The sequence below is a fragment of the Microtus oregoni genome, unplaced genomic scaffold (assembly GCF_018167655.1).
Source record: "Microtus oregoni isolate MIOR12 unplaced genomic scaffold, Mior012 000010F_ref0000083, whole genome shotgun sequence".
NCBI classification, from domain to species: Eukaryota; Metazoa; Chordata; class Mammalia; order Rodentia; family Cricetidae; genus Microtus; species Microtus oregoni.
In genome coordinates, this window is record NW_024543069.1 from 39,678,152 (window position 1) to 39,700,286 (window position 22,135).

Sequence of the window (22,135 nt, forward strand, 5' to 3'; positions counted from 1 at the left end):
TTCGTTCTGAGGCTGCTCTATGCTCTTTGCTTTATTGGTGTGTTTAGTGGCTCTTTCACTGCATTCTTGGCAGTTCCTGTACAGAGGACGACAGCTTCCATGCTCTGGTAGTAAATACAAACTGTCTCCCATGTAAAATTTCAGAGGGCCTGGGGATGGAGCTCGGTGGTCAAGCATGTGTTTAGCAACTGTCAAATTCTAGGTTCGATTGCCAGCATCCACCCAAAAGAAGATCATTTCAACAGTCTTTATAAAATCTACCTACTTTATATGGAAAAAATAATGTGGACATTTACAATTATTATTGATAGGAATTAAATAAGCACATAGAAGATGGTATGGGAAGAAATTTGGCTGATCGGTGCACCAATGAAGTCAATGCCTCCATGCTTCAGTCACAACAAGAAATTATTGGTAATGTTCATGTCTCCAGAGTCGTGTATAACCTCCCTCCTCCATCCCTCCTTCTCTCCCTCTCTCCTTCCCCTTTCTCTCCCCACTTCTTTCATAAAGGGCTGTTTGCATTTGGGTACATTGCCTGGAAGGTAAAACACATACTCCTGTTTGTTAAAATAAATGTAATCTTTTTTCCAGAAAACTTGAAGCCATTACTTCCAGCTGGTATACAGAGTCAGCTTCATACACTAATACCTTGCAAAAAATTTGATCTCAGCTATGATCTCAATTGCCACAAGTTGTGTTCAGATTTTCAAGAGGACATTGTGTTTCGATTTTCCCTGGGCTGGTCTTCCCTTGTGCATCGATTCCTGGGCTCCACAAATGCACAGAGGGTGCTGCTTGGGCTCTCCGAGCCTGTATTTCAGGTATGTGTCTTGATTGCCCCAGTTGGCACTCTTAACGCTGCTCATGCAGGTTCGCTTATAAGCTGGCTTACTCGAATCTGCCTACTTAGGAGCTCATGTCTGTCTCATCCAGCCTCGTCTGAGTTTGAGTTTGTTTGCCCATTAATACTATGAATGCCATGTTTGCAGCTTCTCCATTCACTTTTTGTATCTGTACATGTTTGCCTGTGTGTACAATGCATGTTCATGTGCATGTGTGTGCCACATGTGAAGGTCAGAGGACAATATGTAGGAGTCGGTTCTGTGCTTCTACCATTTGGCTTCTGGGATTGAACTCAGATCCTCAGACTTTACAGGAAGTATTTTTAAAATTTGGTTCTAGACTTTAAATAAATTAGAATAAGCTTTAATTTTTGTTAATTTTAGAATTTCGAGGAAGTTTATGGAGTAAAAACCATCCCAGAGGCTAGAGAAATAGCTCAAGAGTTAAAAGCACTCTTGCTCTTGCGGAAGACCTGAGTATCTTCTCGGCACCCACCTGTAACTCCAGCCCCAGGGGATTTGATAGCCTCTTCTGGCCTCTGCACACTGTCATGCCTTCACACAAACACATACCTGTGCATATAAATAGTAAACATAAAAATAAATTAAAAACATTACTGCAGTCTACTTTTAAAGCATTTCTGTTGGGGCTGGAGAAGTGGCTCAGTGACTAAGAATGCACGCTGTTCTTGCAGGACCTGAGTTTGGTTGCCAGCACCCACCCTGGGTAGTTCAGAACTGCTGTAACTCCATCTCCAGGGATCTGACACCCTCTGGCCATTGTAGGCTTGTGTACACATAGCCCCCTCCATAAACACATAATTAAAATTAAAGAAGAACACTTTTGTTCTTCTCCAGAGATTCCGTCCTGCCCATTTATGGCAGGTCATCATTCATGTCTCTGGGGTTAGCAGTAGTCAGGTTTTTCAGTTTGGATTTGCCATCTACACATTCCCTGGTGTCTCAGGTGCCTAGGCAGAGCTCAGGTAGGATGTTTTCAAGGTACATCCTCAATGTGTCAGTGTTGTAGCACTCCAGGCGGCAGAGTAATAGGTGGAACACATTTTATTTCTCCACCGTCCATTGGCCCATAGTGTGCTGGCTGGCTTTGCAAGAAAGTCATTGCCAACGAAGCCTGCAGAAGTGTTTATGTAGCATGTCGGGGGAGTCTTTTCATTAGTGTCAGCAGAGGACAGCGAGAGACTGCTATTTTAGACTTAAGTGGGCTCTACTAAGCAAATTTTAAGATAATGTTTATCTATTCATTTAAAGGTGCTTGGGCCTCTTCCTTGACTCTCCTAATACTCCACTATTCACTCTGTTCTCATTTTCTACCTCTCCCATGAGTCGCCTTTGTTCCTAAACAATTCTGCTTCTGCTTGCATATCCCCAGTATATATGTGATACATGTACCTGTCATGTCCAGGACCCGCTAGTGAGAAAAGTCATCCAGTACTTGTCTTTCTCATATGATTTATTCATGTAATATGGTTCTCTTTAGTTTTATCGTTTTCCTGAAAATGACATAACTTAGAATTCTATTGCATATATAAACTATCTTTTCTCTTTATGTTTGTGGGGTATATGCTTTTTTGAAAACTCTAAATATTCTTCAGACAAAACATCTCATCTTCAATAAAGGCTTTCATGTAACCCACACATAAAACTACATTTTTCTTAATACATTCATTTGCTGTTGTACAACTGCCTTGGTTCTTATAGCAGCCATTGTGAATAGCACTGCATTGCTTTTGAAAATGCTGTGGATGTACATGCATGCTGTCATGTGGATGTGTGCTTCGCTTCTGGGGGTACTCCAGGAGTAAATGCTACGCCATGTAGTAATTTGAGGTGAACTTCCTTTTATTAGCATTCTCTTCCCTACCTGCCTCCCATCCTTCTTTTTGTTCTTTTATAAAGATTTTATTTATTTATTACGTATACAACATTCTGTCTTCATGTATACCTGCAGGCCAGAAGAGGGCGTCAGATCTCATTACAGATGGTTGTGAGCCACCATGTGGTTGCTGGGAATTGAACTCAGGACCTCTGGAAGAACAGTCAATGCTCTTAACCACTGAGCCATCTCTCCAGCCCCTATCCTTCTTTCCTTTCTGCCTGGTGTGTGTGTGTGTGTGTGTGTGTGTGTGTGTGTGTGTGTGTTGGGGTGACCTTGAATGTGATCCTTTATAGATGTGTGCCACCATGCCCTGCTAATTTAGGTATTTAGACAAGGTCTTACTTTGTAGCCCAGACTGGCCTCAGATGTAATGATTTTCCTGTCTCAGCCTCCTGAGCATTGGGATCACAGGTGAGCACCACTCCTGGCACTTACGTTTATGTTTCTTAGGATTTTCCAAATTTTTTTCCAAGCTGGTCACATTTTACCCTGCCCGCAAGTACAGTGAAGGCTTAATTTTCTAGGTGTACTTTGTACGCTTGTTTTATTGTCTATCTTATCCTGATGAGTGTGAACTGATATCTCATCATGGGTTTGATTTATATACCTTAATGACTGATTTGAACACCTTTTCATGTACTTATTAAATAAACCCTTTGCCCTTGTGTTCTTCTTGGGGGATGGGGCTCTTGTAGTCCTGGCTGTCCTGTAACTCGGCAAGCAGGCCGGCCTCGAACCCAGAGGCCTCTGCCTCCTAGGTGCTAGGATTAAAGATGTGTACCACCAGTGCCCAGGTATGTTCCTCTTGAGCAATATTTTTATTCACGTTCTAATTGTAATTGTTGGCCACTACTAAGTTTAGGGATTCTATCATCTGCATGTAAATTTACAATTTACTTTACAGATAGGTGATGTCCAAATATATTTTTCAGTGTGTGGCTTATTTTTTAATCTTCTTTGATGTGTTTTGCCTCCCAAGTGCTGGGATGAAAGGTGTGTATTACCATTGCCCAGCTGTTTGTTCTAATTAATGCTAGAAATGAGCTAAGCACACAAGCCTTAGTACTATGCTACATCTTCAACTCTTAAAAAAAAAGTAGTCTTAGCCGGGTTGTTGGTGATCCATGTCTTTAATCCCAGCACTTGGGAGGCAGAGGCAGGTGGATTTCTGTGAGTTCAAGGCCAGCCTGGTCTACAAGAGCTAGTTCCAGGACAGGCTCCAAAGCTACAAAGAAACCCTGTCTTGGAAAACAAAAAACAAACAAACAAAAAAATTTAATTCTTGGGAGATAGAAGTAGCTGTAGAGGTGGCCCAATGGTTAAGAGTGCTTACTGCTTTTTCAGAGTTCTCAGTACCCACATTTAGGCAGCTCACAATTGCCTGTAACATCCAGGGGATCCAACACCTCTATTCTTGGGGTACACTGCATACACACACATAATGAAAAATAAGAAAAGTTACTCTTAGAAAACCAGTTTTAATTCTTATTGATTTACTATTCAATTTATTGTTCGTTATATCATTAGTTCACATGTGAAGGTACATGTTTGTCATTTCAGCAGTCTGGTAGCTGAGGCTGGAAGATTCTGAGTTTGAGTTTCAGGCTAGCCTTGGCAACTGTGTCAGACACTGTCACAACCCTCCCCACAGCCAACAAGAAAAAGAACTTTTAGTGTATTTTTATTTTCTTTGTGTAGTTGCGTTCTACTCATTATTTGGAACCTTCCCCTCCCCCCATAAATTGCTTTACCTTTTTTTTTTTTTTTACACAAACAGCTTTTGTTTTTGTAACTCTTTTTTTGTTGTTGTTGTTTTCTTCTCCTAAATTCTCCAGCTCCCTAGATCTTTGGCTTCAACTCCCACTGCTTCTCCTAATCCAGCAACCCCAGACGGTGCAGCTCAGGAAGAGCTCATGATCACCTTGATCACAGGATTGGCATCTCTCACATCTAGAACCTCCATGGGCATCTTAGTTGTTGGGGGAGTGGTAAGAAACAGTTCTTTAATAAAGTTATGATCATATTCTCAGGAACTTTCAAGCATCTGAAAATTTGTAATTGTAAATGTGACTAAGGAGGTGGGTAGTGGTGGTGCACACCTTGAATCCCGGCACTTCGGTGGCAGAGGCGGGTGAATCTCTGTGAACTCATGGCCAGCCTGGTCTACAGAGCTAGTTCCAGGACAGTCACAGCTACACAGAGAAACTCTGTCTCAAAAACAACAACAAAAAGTAGTGACTAAGATTTTACAGATGTAACTTATCATAAAAACACATGCACACCTGCACCCTACCTGCAAGTTTAGGGTGGAAGCTGTTGAGTTGGTTTCTGTTTGCTGTTTGTTTGTTTTCCTTTGGGCAGTGCCCCCAGAGCCTTGCACATGCCAAATAGGCATTATACCACTGAATTACCTTCCTAACCGTATCTGACTTTTAATAAAATGACCTATTTTCTCACTATAGCACACAAATAAGTGATTTATTTATATATTGACATAACAAGAAAGAGCCAAGTTGGTAGAAAACTTGCCTTTCTTTTGTGAGGGCTGGTTTAATCTTTGACAACAAACATGATGTCCTGCAGGACTGTCTCTGAATACCAGTGGGAGCTGTCTTAAGTATTAAATATTATTAGTAAGTTATGTTCAGTTTTTTTATTCATTAACAGCATGTATGTGCTGTTACAATGTTTGAAACATTCAACCTAAAATATAATTTTCTTTCTCCCTTTTTTTGGGGGGATAATATCAAGTTGGTGCTGAAGAGATGGTTAAGATGTGGTGCTCTTCAGAGGACCCCTGCTTGGTTCTCCGCACCCACATGGCAGCTCAGCCATTTGTAATTCTAGTCCTGGGGGTTCTGATGCCATCTACTGGCCTCCATAGGCACTACACACACATCTGGCATACATTCATGTAGGCAGACAGAACACTTATACATAAAAAAAATTAAAGAAAACTTTACAAGGGAGGGAGCTTAATTCAGCCCATCAATTGTGGCAGGCTGTGAAACTCCATCTTAGTGTTTATATTTTTTCTATCAGATTTCTTTATGAGGAAGGTATATACATTTTTAGAAGATGATTACTCTCTCCTTCTAATGTGTTTATTTCTCACAGTGAGCTGTGACTTTGTCTTGCAGATTTGGAAAACAGTGGGCTGGAAACTCATCTCTGTTTCCTTAAGTATGTATGGAGCTTTGTACCTTTATGAAAGGTTGACTTGGACCACCCGCGCTAAAGAGCGAGCATTTAAGCAGCAATTTGTGAACTATGCAACCGAAAAGCTGCAGATGATTGTGAGCTTCACAAGTGCAAACTGCAGCCACCAAGTCCAGCAGTAAGTAGGGAGGTGCAGCCTGCAGAGGATCTCTGCAGTTGGTGAGCACATGTGTAGTCACATCCAATACAGCAAGAGCTCGCCCCTGCTTCCCCTCTCAGCACTCCACTCCTCATTCCCTGGTAGATTAGGGTTGAACATTTGGAAGTTGGTTGAAGGCGTAAGTCACAAACAATGCCACACCAATTCGGGGTTATGATTATTAGGGTGGTATTTATTTAAAGGGGAAAAAACTTACAGATCACTGTCCCAGGCAACAGCCCTCTACGCAACCAGGAAAGGAGTCTAGTCGCAGGCGGAGCAGGAAGTGAAGAGAGAGCGGAGAGGGAAGTGGCCGCTTTTTTAAAGGGAGAGAAACCACGCCCCAGTGGGCTGGTACCTCAGCGGTGATAGGCTGGAGGAGTGGGAGGACCTCCCGCAACAGTTGGTGTATAGGAACGCTTTAGAAGGAAGGAGAGCTGTCTTTAACAAATAGTTATTTAGCAAACCTATTCTAAGTTATGATCCTATTCAAATGCTTGTGGTTCCTTCATTATGAAGATTGAATTTTTAGCATTCATTAACTGGGCTCAATTAAGTGGACAGACTTCTCGTTTTTGCTTGTTTGTTTTGTTTTGTTAAGACAGGGTCTCATTGTAGCCCAGGCTGGCCTCTAACTCATGGCCATCCTCCTGCCTCAATCTCCTGAGTCCTCTTTGCCCTGGTGATTTTGTGATGAATAGAATGTGCTTTTTACTATCATAGTTCAAACTTCAAGTCTGTAACAGCATTGGTTTTTAGATCTCAAAAAGATTTTCTTATAGTTCTAGGTCTACCCACTTTCTCTTTTTTTTCTTTCTTTTTTTTTTTTTTTTTTTAAAGTTGTTACTGAGTAAAATCACACTCATAGTAAAGCTCTGACTGATCTTGGACTCACTCTGTAGACCAGGCTGGCTTTGAACTCACAGAGATCTTCCTGCCTCTGCTTCCTGAGTGCTGGGATTAAAGGAAGAGGCTACCATACTTGCCATTGTTTTTTAGATTTAGTTTATGGGTTTAAATGTTACACCTGCATATATATCTATTTACTGCTCTGGAGGCAGTGGGACCTGGGAGGATGGAGGCAATAAAGGAAGCAAGCTGAAGTCTCATCCAGTAGCCGCGTTTATCCAGGGCATCAGACAGTTTATACTCTGAAGGTTAAGAAGAGTCACATAGGTAAAGCATACAATCACAAGGATATGCTCATACAGCAGAAATATGTCTTTGCATAGGGGCATAAAAGCAAATAACAATAGCCAGTTGTAATGAATAGTCTGAAAGAAACTCTCTCCTCTGTCTGCTATACCAGGGAGAGGCACAAAACACATTCTAAGAACCATGTTCTTGAAGAAACTGTGGTCACAAGACTCTTGTCCTGTTTTCTGAGTTTTCTCACAAGCACTCAATTCTCACACAATTTTATTCTTGGGCTGTGGTCTACCATATGTCTCTGCACCACATGTGTGCCTAGTGTTCTTGGAGATGAGAAGAGAGCACCAGATCCTCGGGAACTGGAGTTACAGTTGGTATGAACCATCATGTGAGTGCCAGGAACCAAGCCCAGGTCCTCTTCAGGAGCACCAACTATTCTTAACCACAAACCCCCAGTTTCTGCTTTTATAACAGTTAAATATTAGAAGAAGTGTATTGAATCCCTTTAAACCAGGGGCAGTGTTGTATATTTAAATATTAGAAGAAGTGTATTGAATTCCTTTAAACCAGGGGCAGTGTTGTATATTTAAATGAATTTGAGACAGTTTACTCCCAGAGGAGCTCAACCTAAAGAGGTCACGTGCAGGAAAGAACAAAGCAAAGTGACGTCGTCCTTCCTGGAAGGGAAGAGCCTTTAATAAGGGTTCCTGGAAGCAAGCAGACGTGAGGTTTACACATGCAGAATAGGTAGACTGGGTGAAAGGTAATGTGTTCGAGAACATGCAGCGGGCTGGAGAGATGGCTCAGAGGTTAAGAGCACTGGCTGCTCTTCTAGAGGTCCTGAGTTCAATTCCCAGTAAACATATGGTGACTCTCAACCATCTATAGTGGGATCCGAGCCCTCTTCTGGCATGTTGGTGTACATGCAGCCGGAACACCATATACATAATAAATATATAAATCTTTAAGAAAAAAAAAACCTTGAAGAAAGAAATTCCTGTGTGGGCAGTGTGTTTTAGAAGGGCATGTGATTTCTAGGACAGGACTGTAGCATGTGGAGATTAGGTCTGGGTAATTGGGAGCTCTGGGAGGGCTGTCACCAGCCATTGAGCTCCGAAACCAGTTACTTTGCATAGTGTTTGGGATGATTTAGACAAGAGGCAGGGTTTACAGAAATTAACAGGTAATTAACTGTTTTAAGACACAGGTCAAAACAAGTAGAGTTGTGGTTCAGAGACTTGTTCATGCAGTGTGCAGTAAGTACTTTTCGAGTTCTTGTTTTGTAATTTCATTTGTGTAATGGGAACTGTTTCCTCTGATGAAGACACTTGGACCTGAGTGAAGGTCTTACAAATAAATTGTATAACTCCACACCTCCCTTTCTTATAAAAAAAATCACCCAACATAATTGTAGGAAGTATGGGAAATGAAAAGTTGAAAATTAATTTGGCCCTCCCTTTACGTTATAATGGAGGCAACCACAAATTAGTTATGACATACTAGACAAATGTCAGTATTTAATAAAACAATGAAAAATGCTTCATATGTCATAGTGGGTATCTGTAGAATGAAGAAAATGGCTATTTAAATAGACCAGAAGATAGGTGATAGTATATAAGATAGTTGTGAGAGAAATGCGTTAGATAATTATGTCTGAGGTGCACACTGAGGAGACGTATTCCTGGGTAAAATGCATATACTGTTCTCAGAGCACTGGATATGACCTTGGCTTCTGGTAACACCACCTATCTCAGTGGTTTATCTCACAAAAGAATGTCATCCCCCACCCTTAACAATTTTTGTTTTTATTGAGCAGGTGGGAAGAGTTAAGTCTATTAGGCTTCTGAGGAAATCCCCATCTCCTATGTCGGTGTTTCCTGGGGGTGTGTATTCTGTTGTTTTCATAAGAATTTCCTATGTGCATACTGTATTCAAATCATTTTCACCCTCCTTCACCTTCTCCAACTCCTCCCATGTCCCCCAAGTTCATGAAATCTTTCTTTAACTGTTTGTGCACACACCCTCCTGAATCCTTTCAGTATTGTTCACGGGCCAGGCAGTGGTGGCGCACGCCTTTAATCCCAGCACTCGGATTAAGAGGCAGGCGGATCTCTGTGAGTTTGAGACCAGCCTGGTCTACAAGAGCTAGTTCCAGGACAGGCTCCAAAACCACAGAGAAACCCTGTCTCGAAAAACCAGTATTGTTCATGCGTATGATTCTCCCTCTCCCGGCAGCCATTAGTTGCCTGTAGCTCTTCATTTAGGGGTGAGACCCTCTTTTTCCCCCATCTACATTGGCGTGCCATCTAGTTACTGTCACTAAGCATGTCTTGTTTGGGTGACCCAGTTGTTGAAATTTCATGGGTGTAGTTTCATGTCATATCTTGTACCAGATTTCCTGGTTCTCTGGCTCTTACAGCCCTTCTGCCTCATTTTCAGCAGTGCTCCCTGGGCCTTAGGTTTGGAGGTTGCATTCTAGATGTGTCATTCAGGGCGGGCACTATTGTTATCTGAAATAGTAATTATGATAGTAGCCATCTCCATCTGCTACAGAAAGACGCTCCCTGCTCCCTTGAGAGTCTGAGAGCAACAGTTACTTGCCTGTGGATGCAAGGATAAGTTTTAAGAATGGAATTAGAAATTACACTGATGTAGGGAAGTGGTGTCTCTAGTCTTCTAAGGTCCTTGACCTCACTAGCCATCAGTAGTTAGCTAGGTTTACAGTAGACATGAATTTCCTTCCACTGAGCAGGACTTCAATCCAATTAATTAGACAGCCATTGATCACCCCCAACTTATAACCGCATTGGAGATATCTTGGTTAGTGGGTCATTGTTGTGGCCCTTAGGCTCTATGGCTTGGCAGGACTATTGATTGTTTTTCTTCCTAGGCAGTGTGCATGCATAGCTCCTTTGGATGGCATTAGAGCTTGTGCTCCTTGCATGCCAATTCTAATCAGTTCAGCCCAGTCTGTGTCCAGCGTGTGGTGTCTTCAGCATTAGGGTCTTCCCTTCAAGTTCTGGGGTGAAACCAAGGCCAACGGCAGTAGCCTATGTTTGGGAAATCTTTTGGATTTTCCCTACCTAGCAACGCAAGGGGAGGTTTTTTGAGTTGCACTGGGGTTTTTGTTAGATATTCTGTGACTCTTATGAGAGAACCACCATCCCAAGTAGTGAAACTTCATTTAAACTGCGTGTGTGTGTGTGTGTGTGTGTGTGTGTGTGTGTGTGTAAGTAAGTGTAATAAGGATTCAGAACTAGGATCCATAAATAAGAGTGCATGTATTTGTCTTTCTAAGTCTGGGTTACCTCACTCAGTGTGATCTTTTTTAGTTCTGTCCATTTACCTGGAAAGTTCATGATTTCATTTTTCTTTGCTGCTGAGCAGTTTTCCATAGTGTTTCTGTACCACATTTCCATCAGCTGAAGGACATGTATGTGTCCATTTCTCACAGTTTTCCATAGAGCACCAATGAGCTGAGCAAGTATGTCTGAAAGAGGAGATTGAATCCAGCAGCTGGGTCATATGGTAGAATAATTTTTGAGATATTTCTTAAGCCATTTTTCTTCTTTTGAGGACTATGTTCAGATCTAAAGCCCCCCCCCCCTTTTTTTTTACTTGGGTGGTTTGTTTTCTTGACTTTTGTTTTTTTGAGTTCTTTCTACATTCTGGATACTAATCTCTCAGATTTACAACTGACAAGCTCTGTCCCACACTGTGGGTTTCTTCCTCCAGTTGATTGTGTCCTTTGCTGTAAAGAGGCTTGTCAGTTTATGAGTTTCCTCTTGTCAGTTGTTGGCCTAAACTCCTGAACTGATGGGTCCTCTTCAGAAAGTCCTCTTCTGCTCCTCTGTCTTCTAGGGTGCTGCCTTTGTTTTCTTCTAGCAGTCCTAGCATTTGTCTGGTTTGTATTCATGGCCCTGTGGCAGCTGAAGCCAAGTCTTGTGAGTATGTTGTCTTCAGGTAAAATAAAAGGAGCCTGCAGTTGTCCTAAGCTTCCAAGTGTCGTGCTGGCCTTCTGGCTTAGCTAGTATTGAAGTTTTCCTCTTTAACTGAGCATAGTGGTGCATACCTTTAGTCCCCGCACTCCAGAGGCAGAGAGAGGCAGGTGGATTTGAGTTCCAGGACAGCCAGGACTATATTCAAAACAAAACAAAACCCTGTCTCAAAAACAAAACTAAGGTTTTCTTATTAATATATATTTGTTTCAGAAAACATCTCTCTCTCTCTCTCTCTCTCTCTCTCTCTCTCTCTCTTTTTAGAGAAATGGCTACCACTTTTGCTAGACTGTGCCAACAAGTTGATGTTACTCAAAAACATCTGGAAGAAGAAATTGCTAAATTATCCAAAGAAATAGATCAGCTGGAGAAAATACAAAACAACTCAAAGCTCTTAAGGTAAACTTTTTCCCTCTCAATAACATGAACGTCACTAATGACTTTGTATTAGAACTTTTAAATTAACTTTTCTTGTTGGTTTAAATTAAGAGTTCATGTTTGAGGCTGGAGAGATGGCTCGCAAGAATACTTGATACTTTTCCGGGGAAACCTACTTGGTTCCCAGCACCCACATGGACTTCATAAAACTAAAGACTGTATACAGACAGGAAAGGGCACCCAGCAGCCACTTATAACTCTAGTTCTAAGAGATTCTGTGCCTTCTGACATTTTTCATCACCAGTCAAGCAAGTGCAAGTACATACATGTAGGCCAACACACATAAAATAAATCTTTTTAAAAAGACAGTAACTGTCCATGTTTATATTCCCTCGTGCTCTGAAATTTCAGTGAAAGCCAGTTGCAGCAGGAATCCATCTGAGCCAAAGGAAATTTCCAGGACTTCTACTGTCTGTTAGGCTAGGATAATTCTCTTTCAGAACAGAAGTTCAGTAATTTAAAATGACAGTTGGGCATTGTGTCAGCACGGTCAAGGTCAGCCTGGACCACTGGAGACTTTACTCAAAAAAACCCAAACAAACAAATAAAACCAAAAACATAGCTTCTGTTCTTTCTGAGGACTGAGGACACTTGCTTTGAAGCAGTGAATATACAAGTGTCCTGATAAATTGGACTTCTGCTTTGTTATGACTTATTATGGATCCTTTGGGAGACAGTAGTGCAAGTGTCACCATCAGGTCTAACTTGGCAGTTATTTTTACTCCCTTACCAGCATGTCTGGGCGTATTGTTGTGTACCACCTGAGCAACACTGCTGACTCAGGGATCATACAGCTTATAGCTCTGCATCAAAGAACAGCTTTATGGCTAGTGTTTACAGATTGGAGGATGGTCCTCATGGCCTGAGTTTGGGGTGCATATGTAATTAGTCAAATGAAAATGTGTCAACACAGCGCTCACATTCGTCATCACCTTTGCAAGGGTACAGTGCAGCACAGTGCTTAACTTCTGTTTTCATGAATTGTAGCGTTCTCACCACAAGCCAGTTTCCAGCCTAGACAGTAGGTTGCAGCACAGCCCAGGTGTGTAGTGTCTGTGAGCCCCGAGTGTGTCCAAGTGCACTCTGATGTTCACAGTGCAGTCCTCTTAGAGGTCAGTCTAGCCTAGCAGCGCATGGTGGGTTGGGATTACAGCTGTACCAACTTAGGCTCAGCCATCCTGTCTAGTGTCTCAAGAGTGTCACCTGAAGAAATATATTCACCAGCATACGTACATTTCACTTCTGTGACCTCAGCCACACGTGCAGAGAGGGCAAAACAACTCCTCTCCAAATAGAGTCCCTTCTTTGTGAGTATATGCCCTGGCATGGTATGCGAATATGCTGTGTAGATCTGCATCTGGCAGTTCAGTCAAAGCTTCCTCTCAGACAGTTTATTACATCAAATATAGTCCTAATGTGTTCCTTGCCAGCTTCTTTGCATGTAGTGTGTGAGTCATTCAGTACTTTACACTGTATAGTTATGACCGTGATGTAAGTAAGATGTGACTCCTGTTTAAGCTATCTGTTAGACTGTTTTAATACTGAAGTCCACACCTTATTACCGCTCCAGACTCTGAGGTGTTCACTGTGAGCATGGCAGGAGCCACGTGGTAACAGTCATATATGAGTTTCAATAAGGATGGCCACAGCTGCTTAGAGGACTGTTTCTCAGTTTGGATAAAACATATTTTTCTCACTGACTGTTCGGATAATTAGGTGTATTCATTGTCTTAACTAGAAATAAAGCCGTTCAACTTGAAAGTGAGCTGGAGAATTTTTCGAAGCAATTTCTGCACTCAAGCAATGAAGAATCTTAACAAAGGTTGCTGTGCTGATTGCATTGGAGGAAGTGGACTTGGAAGAAGGGGAGAACTATTTTTATGAAATGACCTCAGTATGAATTACTACTCTGAGTACTGATGCCTTACAGAGACTGTGGTAATGACCTGTCTTGGGGGGGTCACACTTTTTGAAGTGTCGCAATAACATCATTAGCAGTAGTTTAAAGACTGAACTATCAGGTTAAATGATGGGTCCTTTAGAATCAGTGGAACCAGCTGTGCAGCCTCTGAGGCGTCCTGCAACTCTTAACCAGGGCTTTCTGTCTTTGATTCTGAGTAACTGCTTCCTGGCATCCAGGAGTTAGAGATCTTTTCATCTTCCTTCACTAGTTCTTGATGCCTTCTTTAATGGGAATACGGAATTTCTTTATCAGATGATTTGTTCACACCAGGGAGTGTGGGCTGCTCCTGGGTTTCGCCCTCACAGCAAGGATGTAACCATTACTACACAGTTTTATCCTCATTAAAACTCATGTGAAATCGTAGGAGGGCCTGTCATTATAGTCACATATGAAGTATCTGGCTCTGGTCTTCTGCTCTGTCTCTAACATTTCCAGCCTTGAGTCCAACAAGGAGAGGTCTTCTGCCTAAACGTGAGGTGGACAGTCAGAAGGGATGGCTAGCATGGGGCACAGGAGGTGTACGTGGTGTATGGTGACATGACTGTGACAAATGGATCCTTGGGAGGAATCTCACTGACACACTGGGCTTGTCCCCACTAGAAGCTTTGACTTTAATTACATGAATTTCCTTGGACCCCATTAAAAATTATCACTCTTGCCAGGCAATGGTGGCATCCCAGCACTCAGGAGGTAGAAACAAGTGGATCTCAGTGAGTTCGAGGCCAGCCTGGTCTACAAAGTGAGTTCCAGGACAACCAGGACTACTATACAAAGAAACCATCTTGAAAAAAACAAAACAAAAACAACCACAAAAATCACTGTGTTAGTGAAATGTTTATGGTTCGGGTATTATGTTTTCCTCTGTGTTAGAGGCCGGTTGACAGTGTCTATGGAAGTACTTTTAAATGGCAAGGAAGGTTGCTTCTCTGACCTGACCATGAAAATAAAGTGCTAACCTGTGGGTATTTTGTAGATGCCAGCTGTGCCATCCAGGGGACAGTGCACTCCATTTGGTTGTCCTTGAATTTACAGAGATCCACCTCCTAAGTGATGGGATTAAAGGTGTGCGCCTACCATAGGTACATCTTTTATTTTTAAAATTTTAAAGAATGTTACAATATTTTTTTTTGATTTTTTTTGAGACAGGGTTTCTCTGTAGCTTTGGTTTCTGTCCCGGAACTAGCTCTTGTAGACCAGGCTGGCCTCGAACTCCCAGAGATCCGCCTGCCTCGGCCTCCCAAGTGCTGGGATTAAAGGCGTGCGCCACCATCGCCTGGCTAATATTTTATACCATTATTTAGACCATCAAAAAGTTTCAAACTTACTTACGCTTTAGGAAAATTGGGTTTAGGGCTGCAGTATTCAAATTTAAACACACGTGACTACATTTTGCTTTTATTGCTGCTATTTCACCCCCCCAAATGGTAACCAAGTGTGATTAGGTGAAAATTACATGAAAAACTTATCTGAAATCAAGGTCTGCTAACCTAAGTTACAAAGTTACACCGAGCACTTTAACTTCTGGCCACATAATTAGCATGCTTCAGTGTAGTTCTCTGGGTCTGATCACTGGGTTATCAACATTACTTTGAAACTTGTAAGTGCAGGTTCTCAAGCTCAACACAGAGTTGTAGAATCATATCAAGTTTGGAGTCTGCAGCAAGCTTCAAGAAGCCCTCCAGGTGATCTCAGTGTACTCTCAGTCTGGGAATGAGTGTTCATAGTTCAGAATGCTTTCCGTCACTGGATAGGAGTGCAGTTCCCAGCTGATGAAGTCGTGGCTGTTGAGAAAAGATTGTTTTACTGCTGGAAGCCAGCTTTTCTACCAGACTAGAGTGCACCTGTGGCTGGGCTCATGCATTACACAGAATATAATCATGACTGTTTCTGCTCAGTTACTACACACATACTTGATGATTTACTGTGTATGTTTACAGTTTTATAAACTTTATATGATCTTTAACTTTTTACAAAACATTTTTATAAGTATGCAAGCTTGAAAGGTGACAATAAACCTATTTGCCGTTAGTTGATAAATGCAGCATCTATCTGTTAGTGACTTTTCATTTCTATCCCAGTCATTCTCATGATAGTCATGGAAGTCTTTCTCACACCCGAGGCCCCCATGACAGCACCACTGTCATTTAGTTCCTTTGGCCAGTCACAGGGAGAGATCCCCGGTTTGCCACTGTCAGTGGCAGTTTGAGAGGTTTTCCGTGGTAGGCATGCAACTTGTAAGTACTGAGCCAGCAGGACTCCCTAAACAGGTAGAATACAAACCTTTTCTGTAGGTGGTGTTTTCGACACAGGGTTTCTCTGTGTAGCCCTGGCCATCCTGGAACTTGATCTGTAGATCAGACTGGTCTCAAAACTCAGAAATCTACCTGCCTCTGCCTCCCAAATGTTGGAATTAAAGGCGTGTATCATGCCTGACTCTAATGTTTTATGTTTGTCTTGGTAACTATTTCAAACTCTTTCATTAATCTTAAAATTGAGATATAAACATTGAATAGATTTTTTTTTTCAATTTAAAAAATGGAACTAAATTACCCCAAGAGAGCTACAGGGGAAGCATGTTGTTTCTTTTGAGACAGGGTCTTACATGTAGTCCAAGCTGGCCTCAAACTTGGGATCTTCCTGTGTGTGTCTCCCAACTACTAGAACTACAGACCTGCTCTTGTGCTCCACACGGGAAGGAATGACCTATCTGTGAATGAGAAATTGGTGGCTTTAATAATAAACTAAAAGCTAGCTTTGGGTCAGTGACACGCCAGTCTCTCCCTTACTTCCTTTCTTTTTAAACAACAACAACAAAAACAGCATTTAAACAAAGGAAGTATAGTTAACTATGGAAATACTAAATTTGAATTAGTTCTGGGACTTAATTTTAAAAATCTCACTAAAATTTGACTTAAAACATGGTACAATGAAGACAGTGAAAAGCACTTTATTGATTACAGAGTATAGTACAGCTCACTACAACAGCATTGCATAAGCTACTGTACAAATAAGGGATCACTGTTCTAGCTCAGCACTGTTGGATCCTGGCACAGGTCCTCTGCTTGTATGGGAAAGCTTTAGACATATGGCTGACATTCATATTCAGCTGGCTGTGTTGAAAATACTTGAGGACATTTCCAAGGTGCCTTATAGAAAAAATTCTCAAATCTGCTTCAAGACACATTTATGCTATCTGATGGCTTCGGTGAGACAATGCAGATGTTCAAAGAGAAGCCTCTTCGAGGAGAAAATGATAGGTTAGAGCACCATTGTATAAAGACAGAAGGGGTTGGACAGCCTACAGCTGTATCACAGAAGTCCGAGTTAACAGAGTATGCTATGGAAGATTTTGTTGGATACAGTTCTTATAATTGAAAAGTTTTTTTTCCTCATAATGCTACATTATTACACCTGTTTTACAAAATCAGCCATTGGGTTTAAGAAAAAAAAAACTCTTAGAAAACTATAAACATGGAAAATATTTCCTAAATACAAGATGTTCCATCTGCCTGTGGCTAACAGTGCTGACTCAGACATCCCATGAGCACCTGTTGTAAGCAGTGACCAGCAGAAGTGAGCCTGCTGTGCGCCTCACGTCCCACAGGATCAGTTTAAGATTATCTTGGTAAAACCAGTGCTTTCCACAGTGGCCAGAAAACAAATACAGTACAAGCCAGGTCTGATCTGCAGAGTCTAAAGGGATGTTCCGTATTTAAATGATGGCAGGGTCCATCTGGGGTCTGCTTATTCAGTTTTTCTAGGCTAGTTAATACAAGAATGTGCATTATGATTCAAAATCCAAGATGTTCGTACCCACTTAATTTCCCTGGATACTTTCACTTCTAAAACAAAGGCTTAGTTTTACTCCTAACCCTAAGTCTTGAATGGAATTGGAGAGTACTTTCAACAATAGAATGGTCATTTTTATGGTCTTTTTTTTTTTTTTTTTAAGATAGGGTTTCTTTTTCTTCAAAGGGGGATTTGTTTAAATTAGGTTTGTGTGTGCGGGGCCTGAGAAAGCCAGAAGAGGGCTTTGGGCCCCTTGAAGTTACAGGCAGTTGAACTGGGAACTGTACTCATGCTCTGTGACAAGAGCCATCTCTCCAGTCCCTGGGATAAATAAGGTTTCCACCTCATAGCCCTGCTGACTGGCCTCAACTCTCAGTGGTCCCTCTGTGGTCCTTCACATGCAACCCCCCAGGCGAAGGGTTACGGGACTGCACTAGGTCATGTTCAGATTCAAGTTCCTTACATCTCAGAAACACATCATCAATCAGCTGGCCAAGTCTAAATTAAAATGACAGCCACTGACTAGACTTGAACTTGAGGGACCAGAGCCCAACACTCACTGCTTTTATGAATTTGGAATTCAATACAGTATATGTGTATCACAACTGAGTCCAAGCTCATAAGGGACCTGGAATATTACATGGAGCATAGCTGCCAAAAATGAACTTGCTCATCTCAGGGTAGAGCTGTCCTTGTTGAACAGCACGTTGAGGAATGTCTTAGAAAAGATTGTGTGCCTTTGCAATACTCTCGGGGAAAATGCTGTGGACTCAGCTAGAGGCCAAGGCAGAAGCCATAGCAAAATGTTAAAAATCTTGCCGGTCTCAAACTTTGTTTGATGTTTTGCATGCTAAGCATCAACCTGCTAAGGCACATTATATAGGCTAATTTTGGGATGTCTCAGGCAAGCCAGTGTATTTAGCCACAACAAACTGCAGAGAAACCCTAAAGGTACCCACCAGTAGAAAGCAGCTTGACTTACGGTCACTACTGTGCCAAACATTGGCACTGTGTGCAGTGGGCCATATGTTCGTTCGCATGGTTACTCTCCAGCTGCATTGTAAGGGACAAGCTTTGAATAACATGAAAGCACACCCCCTTTTTAAATATAGATCTATGTGTACAAATGTTTGCCTTGTGTCCAAGGGAGTCATATTCCCTGAGACTGGAGTTACAGGTGGTTGTGAGCTGCCACATGGTTGCTGGGAATTGAACCCAGGTTCTCTGCAAGAGTAACAAGTGCTCTTATCTGCTTAGCCAACTCTCATGCCCTGAATTCCATTTTAAAATATTTAGGGCCATAGAATTCTTCAGTATGACTTTTGACCGACAAAACTGAGGACTGAACCGAGGGCCCTGCGCTTGAAGCACTTTACCACAGATTAAATCCTTTAGCCCCGTTTTAAAATACATATTAGAAGTGCTGTTTTGCACAGAGTTTTGGATGAGTTCTGAGTTACACAGCAGTCTTGGAAACACACCCTTTTGGGGAAATGATTGTGATCCTCTAGTGTGCCTCAACTCTGGCTTGGGTGGGGCAGGCTGCAGGTGCAGCCCAGAGGTACAGCGCAGCACATACAAGGAGGGCCAGATTCCAGCCCAGCACTGTCTTTTTTATTCTTCCCTTTTAAGTAAATTGTGCCCTATTTCAGAGAGCTATGCTTCATAAAGTAACCTCCCTATTTCACAAATAGGCAAGAGCAAAGGGGTCCCAGAATGAGGACTGAGGTACAGTCACACCTGTCATTGATAGTCTGTTTCTCTTCAATACTCTATCTCGGTTCACCTCTCTGCTGTTGGGAGCGAATGTGTGCTGTGACACGGGCGCTGCTGTGACAAGGACGTGCGGGAGAATGGCTTGAGTATGAGTGTTGGTGGGCCGTGTCCACCATGGCGCCCTCACCCAGACTAGCTAACCCTGTCTCCGTGGTCCAGCTGCGTACCGTAAAGGCTGCCTCCTTGTTCACCTGTATGCAGCAGCACCACCTCTGGGCCATTCCATGTAACAAACTCACTTCCTGGGGGCTGCAGTTTCTTCCATGGCCCCAGCTCTCCTGTGTCTGTCAGCTTTTCATTCCCGTTCTGCCCCACTCAGGTCCAGTCGGGGAGGAGGCTCTGTTCATTGTAGTACGTGAAGCGCAACTGACCTTAATAAAGCTGCTGCTGATTTCATCCCAGCAGACACATACACGGGCACAGTCACAGTATAAGGATGAAAATGCCAGAGTTTGGAAGTGTTAAAGTTACAGTTACAGGTGATCAACTTTAACAAACTATTAAACAGCAACATATGTGTTACTGAGTTTCAAACAATGTTTTGTATACATCCGGGTAACCCATGAAGGCAGCACCCCGCAAGAGGTAACAGTCTGCTATTGTCAGTCATTTAAATTTTAGGAGAAAACTAGAGGAGAGGCTGGACAGAGCAATTGGACAGCCTGCTGTGAGCGGACCCTCTGAAACGATGCTGTAGGCTCCAGGGGCCAGCTCTGCACACTCAGCTGCAAGCTGCGTAGGAACAGGTATGTCGTGCTCTGGAGGAATTACTGCACGGCAGCAGAACGCTTGCTTGCATCTGAGGAGCCGGGGTGCAGAGCAAGCCTGGTGGGCACAAGGCCCTAGGTTCCTTCTGCAGCACCACCAAAATAGAAGAGCAAAGGTTTAAGGGTGCAGATAATTTATACCAATTCAGATCTCACATTACACAGAATTCATAAAGCCATCTTATATATGTTAGTGCCAGCTGAGTGGATGAGTTTACATTTCTCAAAAATGTTAAAGGTGAGCCACTGTTTCCTACCCATTACAGAGAATACTGGACAGGAGTCTTCAGAAACGGGCAAGTCAGGTTTTGTCAAACTTTTGAAATACTAGTACATTCTACAAAACTTGGTTTCAGAATGTGAAATTAACAGCAAGATCTAAAGGTTCAAAGGGCTCAACCTTTTAGAATACCAAAAATTAACATACATGCCAATGTCTACTGGTTATAATAAATTGTAATGACATTTCAGTGTGCCCCCCTATGTCGGTGAAATTTTTACCCCCTGGCCTTCACATCACCTGTCCCCTCAAATGACTCAAAAGGAGCACTTACTTAGATCCCCAGCATGGCAAAGAATGCATGAACAGCCACTGGCTTCTGCAGAGCCACCTCACCTATCAGCCCTCCTAATCATGAGGCCATCCTGACTCAAATGCAATGTCAGAGCCCAAGGGGACACCTTCAGACAGCACATATATCTACAATATCACTTCTGCCTATTACGGGTCCTGGCTCTACCATGACAATACTTTAAAAATGTGATGTTTCTCATATATACAGAGTTCAAGGGGAGTCCCTAACAAAATGCAAACACACAGTCACCCGCTACAGAATGTGCATTCTAATCTACAGAGAAAGGACCAGCATAAGCAGGAATCTGTCGGGCTCAATGTCAGCACAACTGCTCAATACCCAGGCCCTTCGCCCTCAGCAAGGGACCTTAGTCTTGATTGTCTCTGACCACCATTTGGCTGTACTTTATTCAAAGACGCTTTCTTTCGTATGTAGTCATCTCAATAGAAAAATCCTCATCCGCAAACAGAAGGTAGAGTTTCTTCTCACAGCTGTAGGCTGTAGCATGGATCTCCAGATAGCCATTGGAGAACAGAACACAGGACACTGTTAATTCCAGATTCTAAGAAAACTGTCCCAGGAGCCGGTGGCCACAGCCATGCCGTCATCAGTCACGCCTAAGCAGCTAACACGGTTGTCATGACCAGCAAGGACACCTACAAAGAAAGGTCAATACAGAGTTAAAACTGGAGTTTCAGAACTGCAAAAGTGCATTAAAATGCAGATGGTGATTAGAAAACGAACAGGCAGCCTGGGGACACAGCCGGCAGGGTAAGTCAAGTACGACACACCGTGGGTTACGTGAATGTTTTTTTAAAAAACGAAAACATCAATTTGTGCTTTCAATTTCTGAAAAGTCATTATCTTAAAAAAAAGGGAAGAAAAATTGAGAAGAGTCTCTTGTTTTTACAGTTCAAAAGGTGACTCACCTCCTACTTTTTAAAATGAACCCTGTTATCTACAACACTTAGGAGCCTTAAACCATAGTTAGGAGCAACAACAGGCTGAATAGTTTTCCAGGGCAATAAACTGTCCACCATTTCAGAAAAATTGAGACTGATCCTGAATTTGTGACCCAGCCAAAGATAATCTTAAGATCCCAATCCTCCTCCTCTACCCCCCAGGTGCTGGGATAGCAAGTGTGTGCCACTATACCTGGGAGTTTTGTAATTTTTCTGCCTAGGAAAACATGTAAAAGCAAATTCCACATCTTAGTAAGTTCATGATATTCCTATTCTGCTCCTGAACTGTGCTACTTTCAATAAAAACACATTTTTTAAATGGAAGTTCTATACAGTGTACTTTTCCAACAAGAACAAGACAGTTGCCTTCCATCCTATCTCCAAAATAGACCCAGACCACTCATTTTGTTCTTTCTGTTCATCACCAAACACAAACTGGTTTTAACTTGATGAAGACATCGAGCTCATCCCCTTTTTTACTGCACAGGACAAAATAAACAGTTCTCAAGATTTGAGTGAAAATGCAAATATTCAAATGAAGATGAGAATATCCTTTCATTTTCTCGTGTCAAGGAATGCGTGAACAGTCGCTGGCTCCCTCAGAGCCGCCTC

The 22,135-nt window shown here is 42.3% G+C and overlaps 2 protein-coding genes across 4 annotated transcripts in view; one reads left to right on the plus strand and one right to left on the minus strand.

Annotated features, from left to right (window-relative positions):
• Positions 1 to 14,017, plus strand: part of Mfn1 (mitofusin 1) — a 42,934-nt gene extending 28,917 nt beyond the window's left edge. For both annotated transcript variants that reach the window (XM_041659348.1, XM_041659349.1), the window contains exons 13-18: positions 312 to 414; positions 595 to 824; positions 4,581 to 4,733; positions 5,886 to 6,082; positions 11,518 to 11,652; positions 13,430 to 14,017. In XM_041659348.1, the coding sequence (XP_041515282.1) occupies positions 312 to 414; positions 595 to 824; positions 4,581 to 4,733; positions 5,886 to 6,082; positions 11,518 to 11,652; positions 13,430 to 13,508 (897 nt within the window). In that variant the 3' untranslated portion in view covers positions 13,509 to 14,017. The remainder of the gene's footprint in view (positions 1 to 311; positions 415 to 594; positions 825 to 4,580; positions 4,734 to 5,885; positions 6,083 to 11,517; positions 11,653 to 13,429) is intronic.
• Positions 14,018 to 15,042: 1,025 nt separating this feature from the next.
• The window catches only part of Gnb4 (G protein subunit beta 4), a 46,907-nt gene continuing 39,814 nt past the window's right edge, over positions 15,043 to 22,135 (minus strand). For both annotated transcript variants that reach the window (XM_041659350.1, XM_041659351.1), the window contains exon 10: positions 15,043 to 21,217. In XM_041659350.1, the coding sequence (XP_041515284.1) occupies positions 21,111 to 21,217 (107 nt within the window). In that variant the 3' untranslated portion in view covers positions 15,043 to 21,110. The remainder of the gene's footprint in view (positions 21,218 to 22,135) is intronic.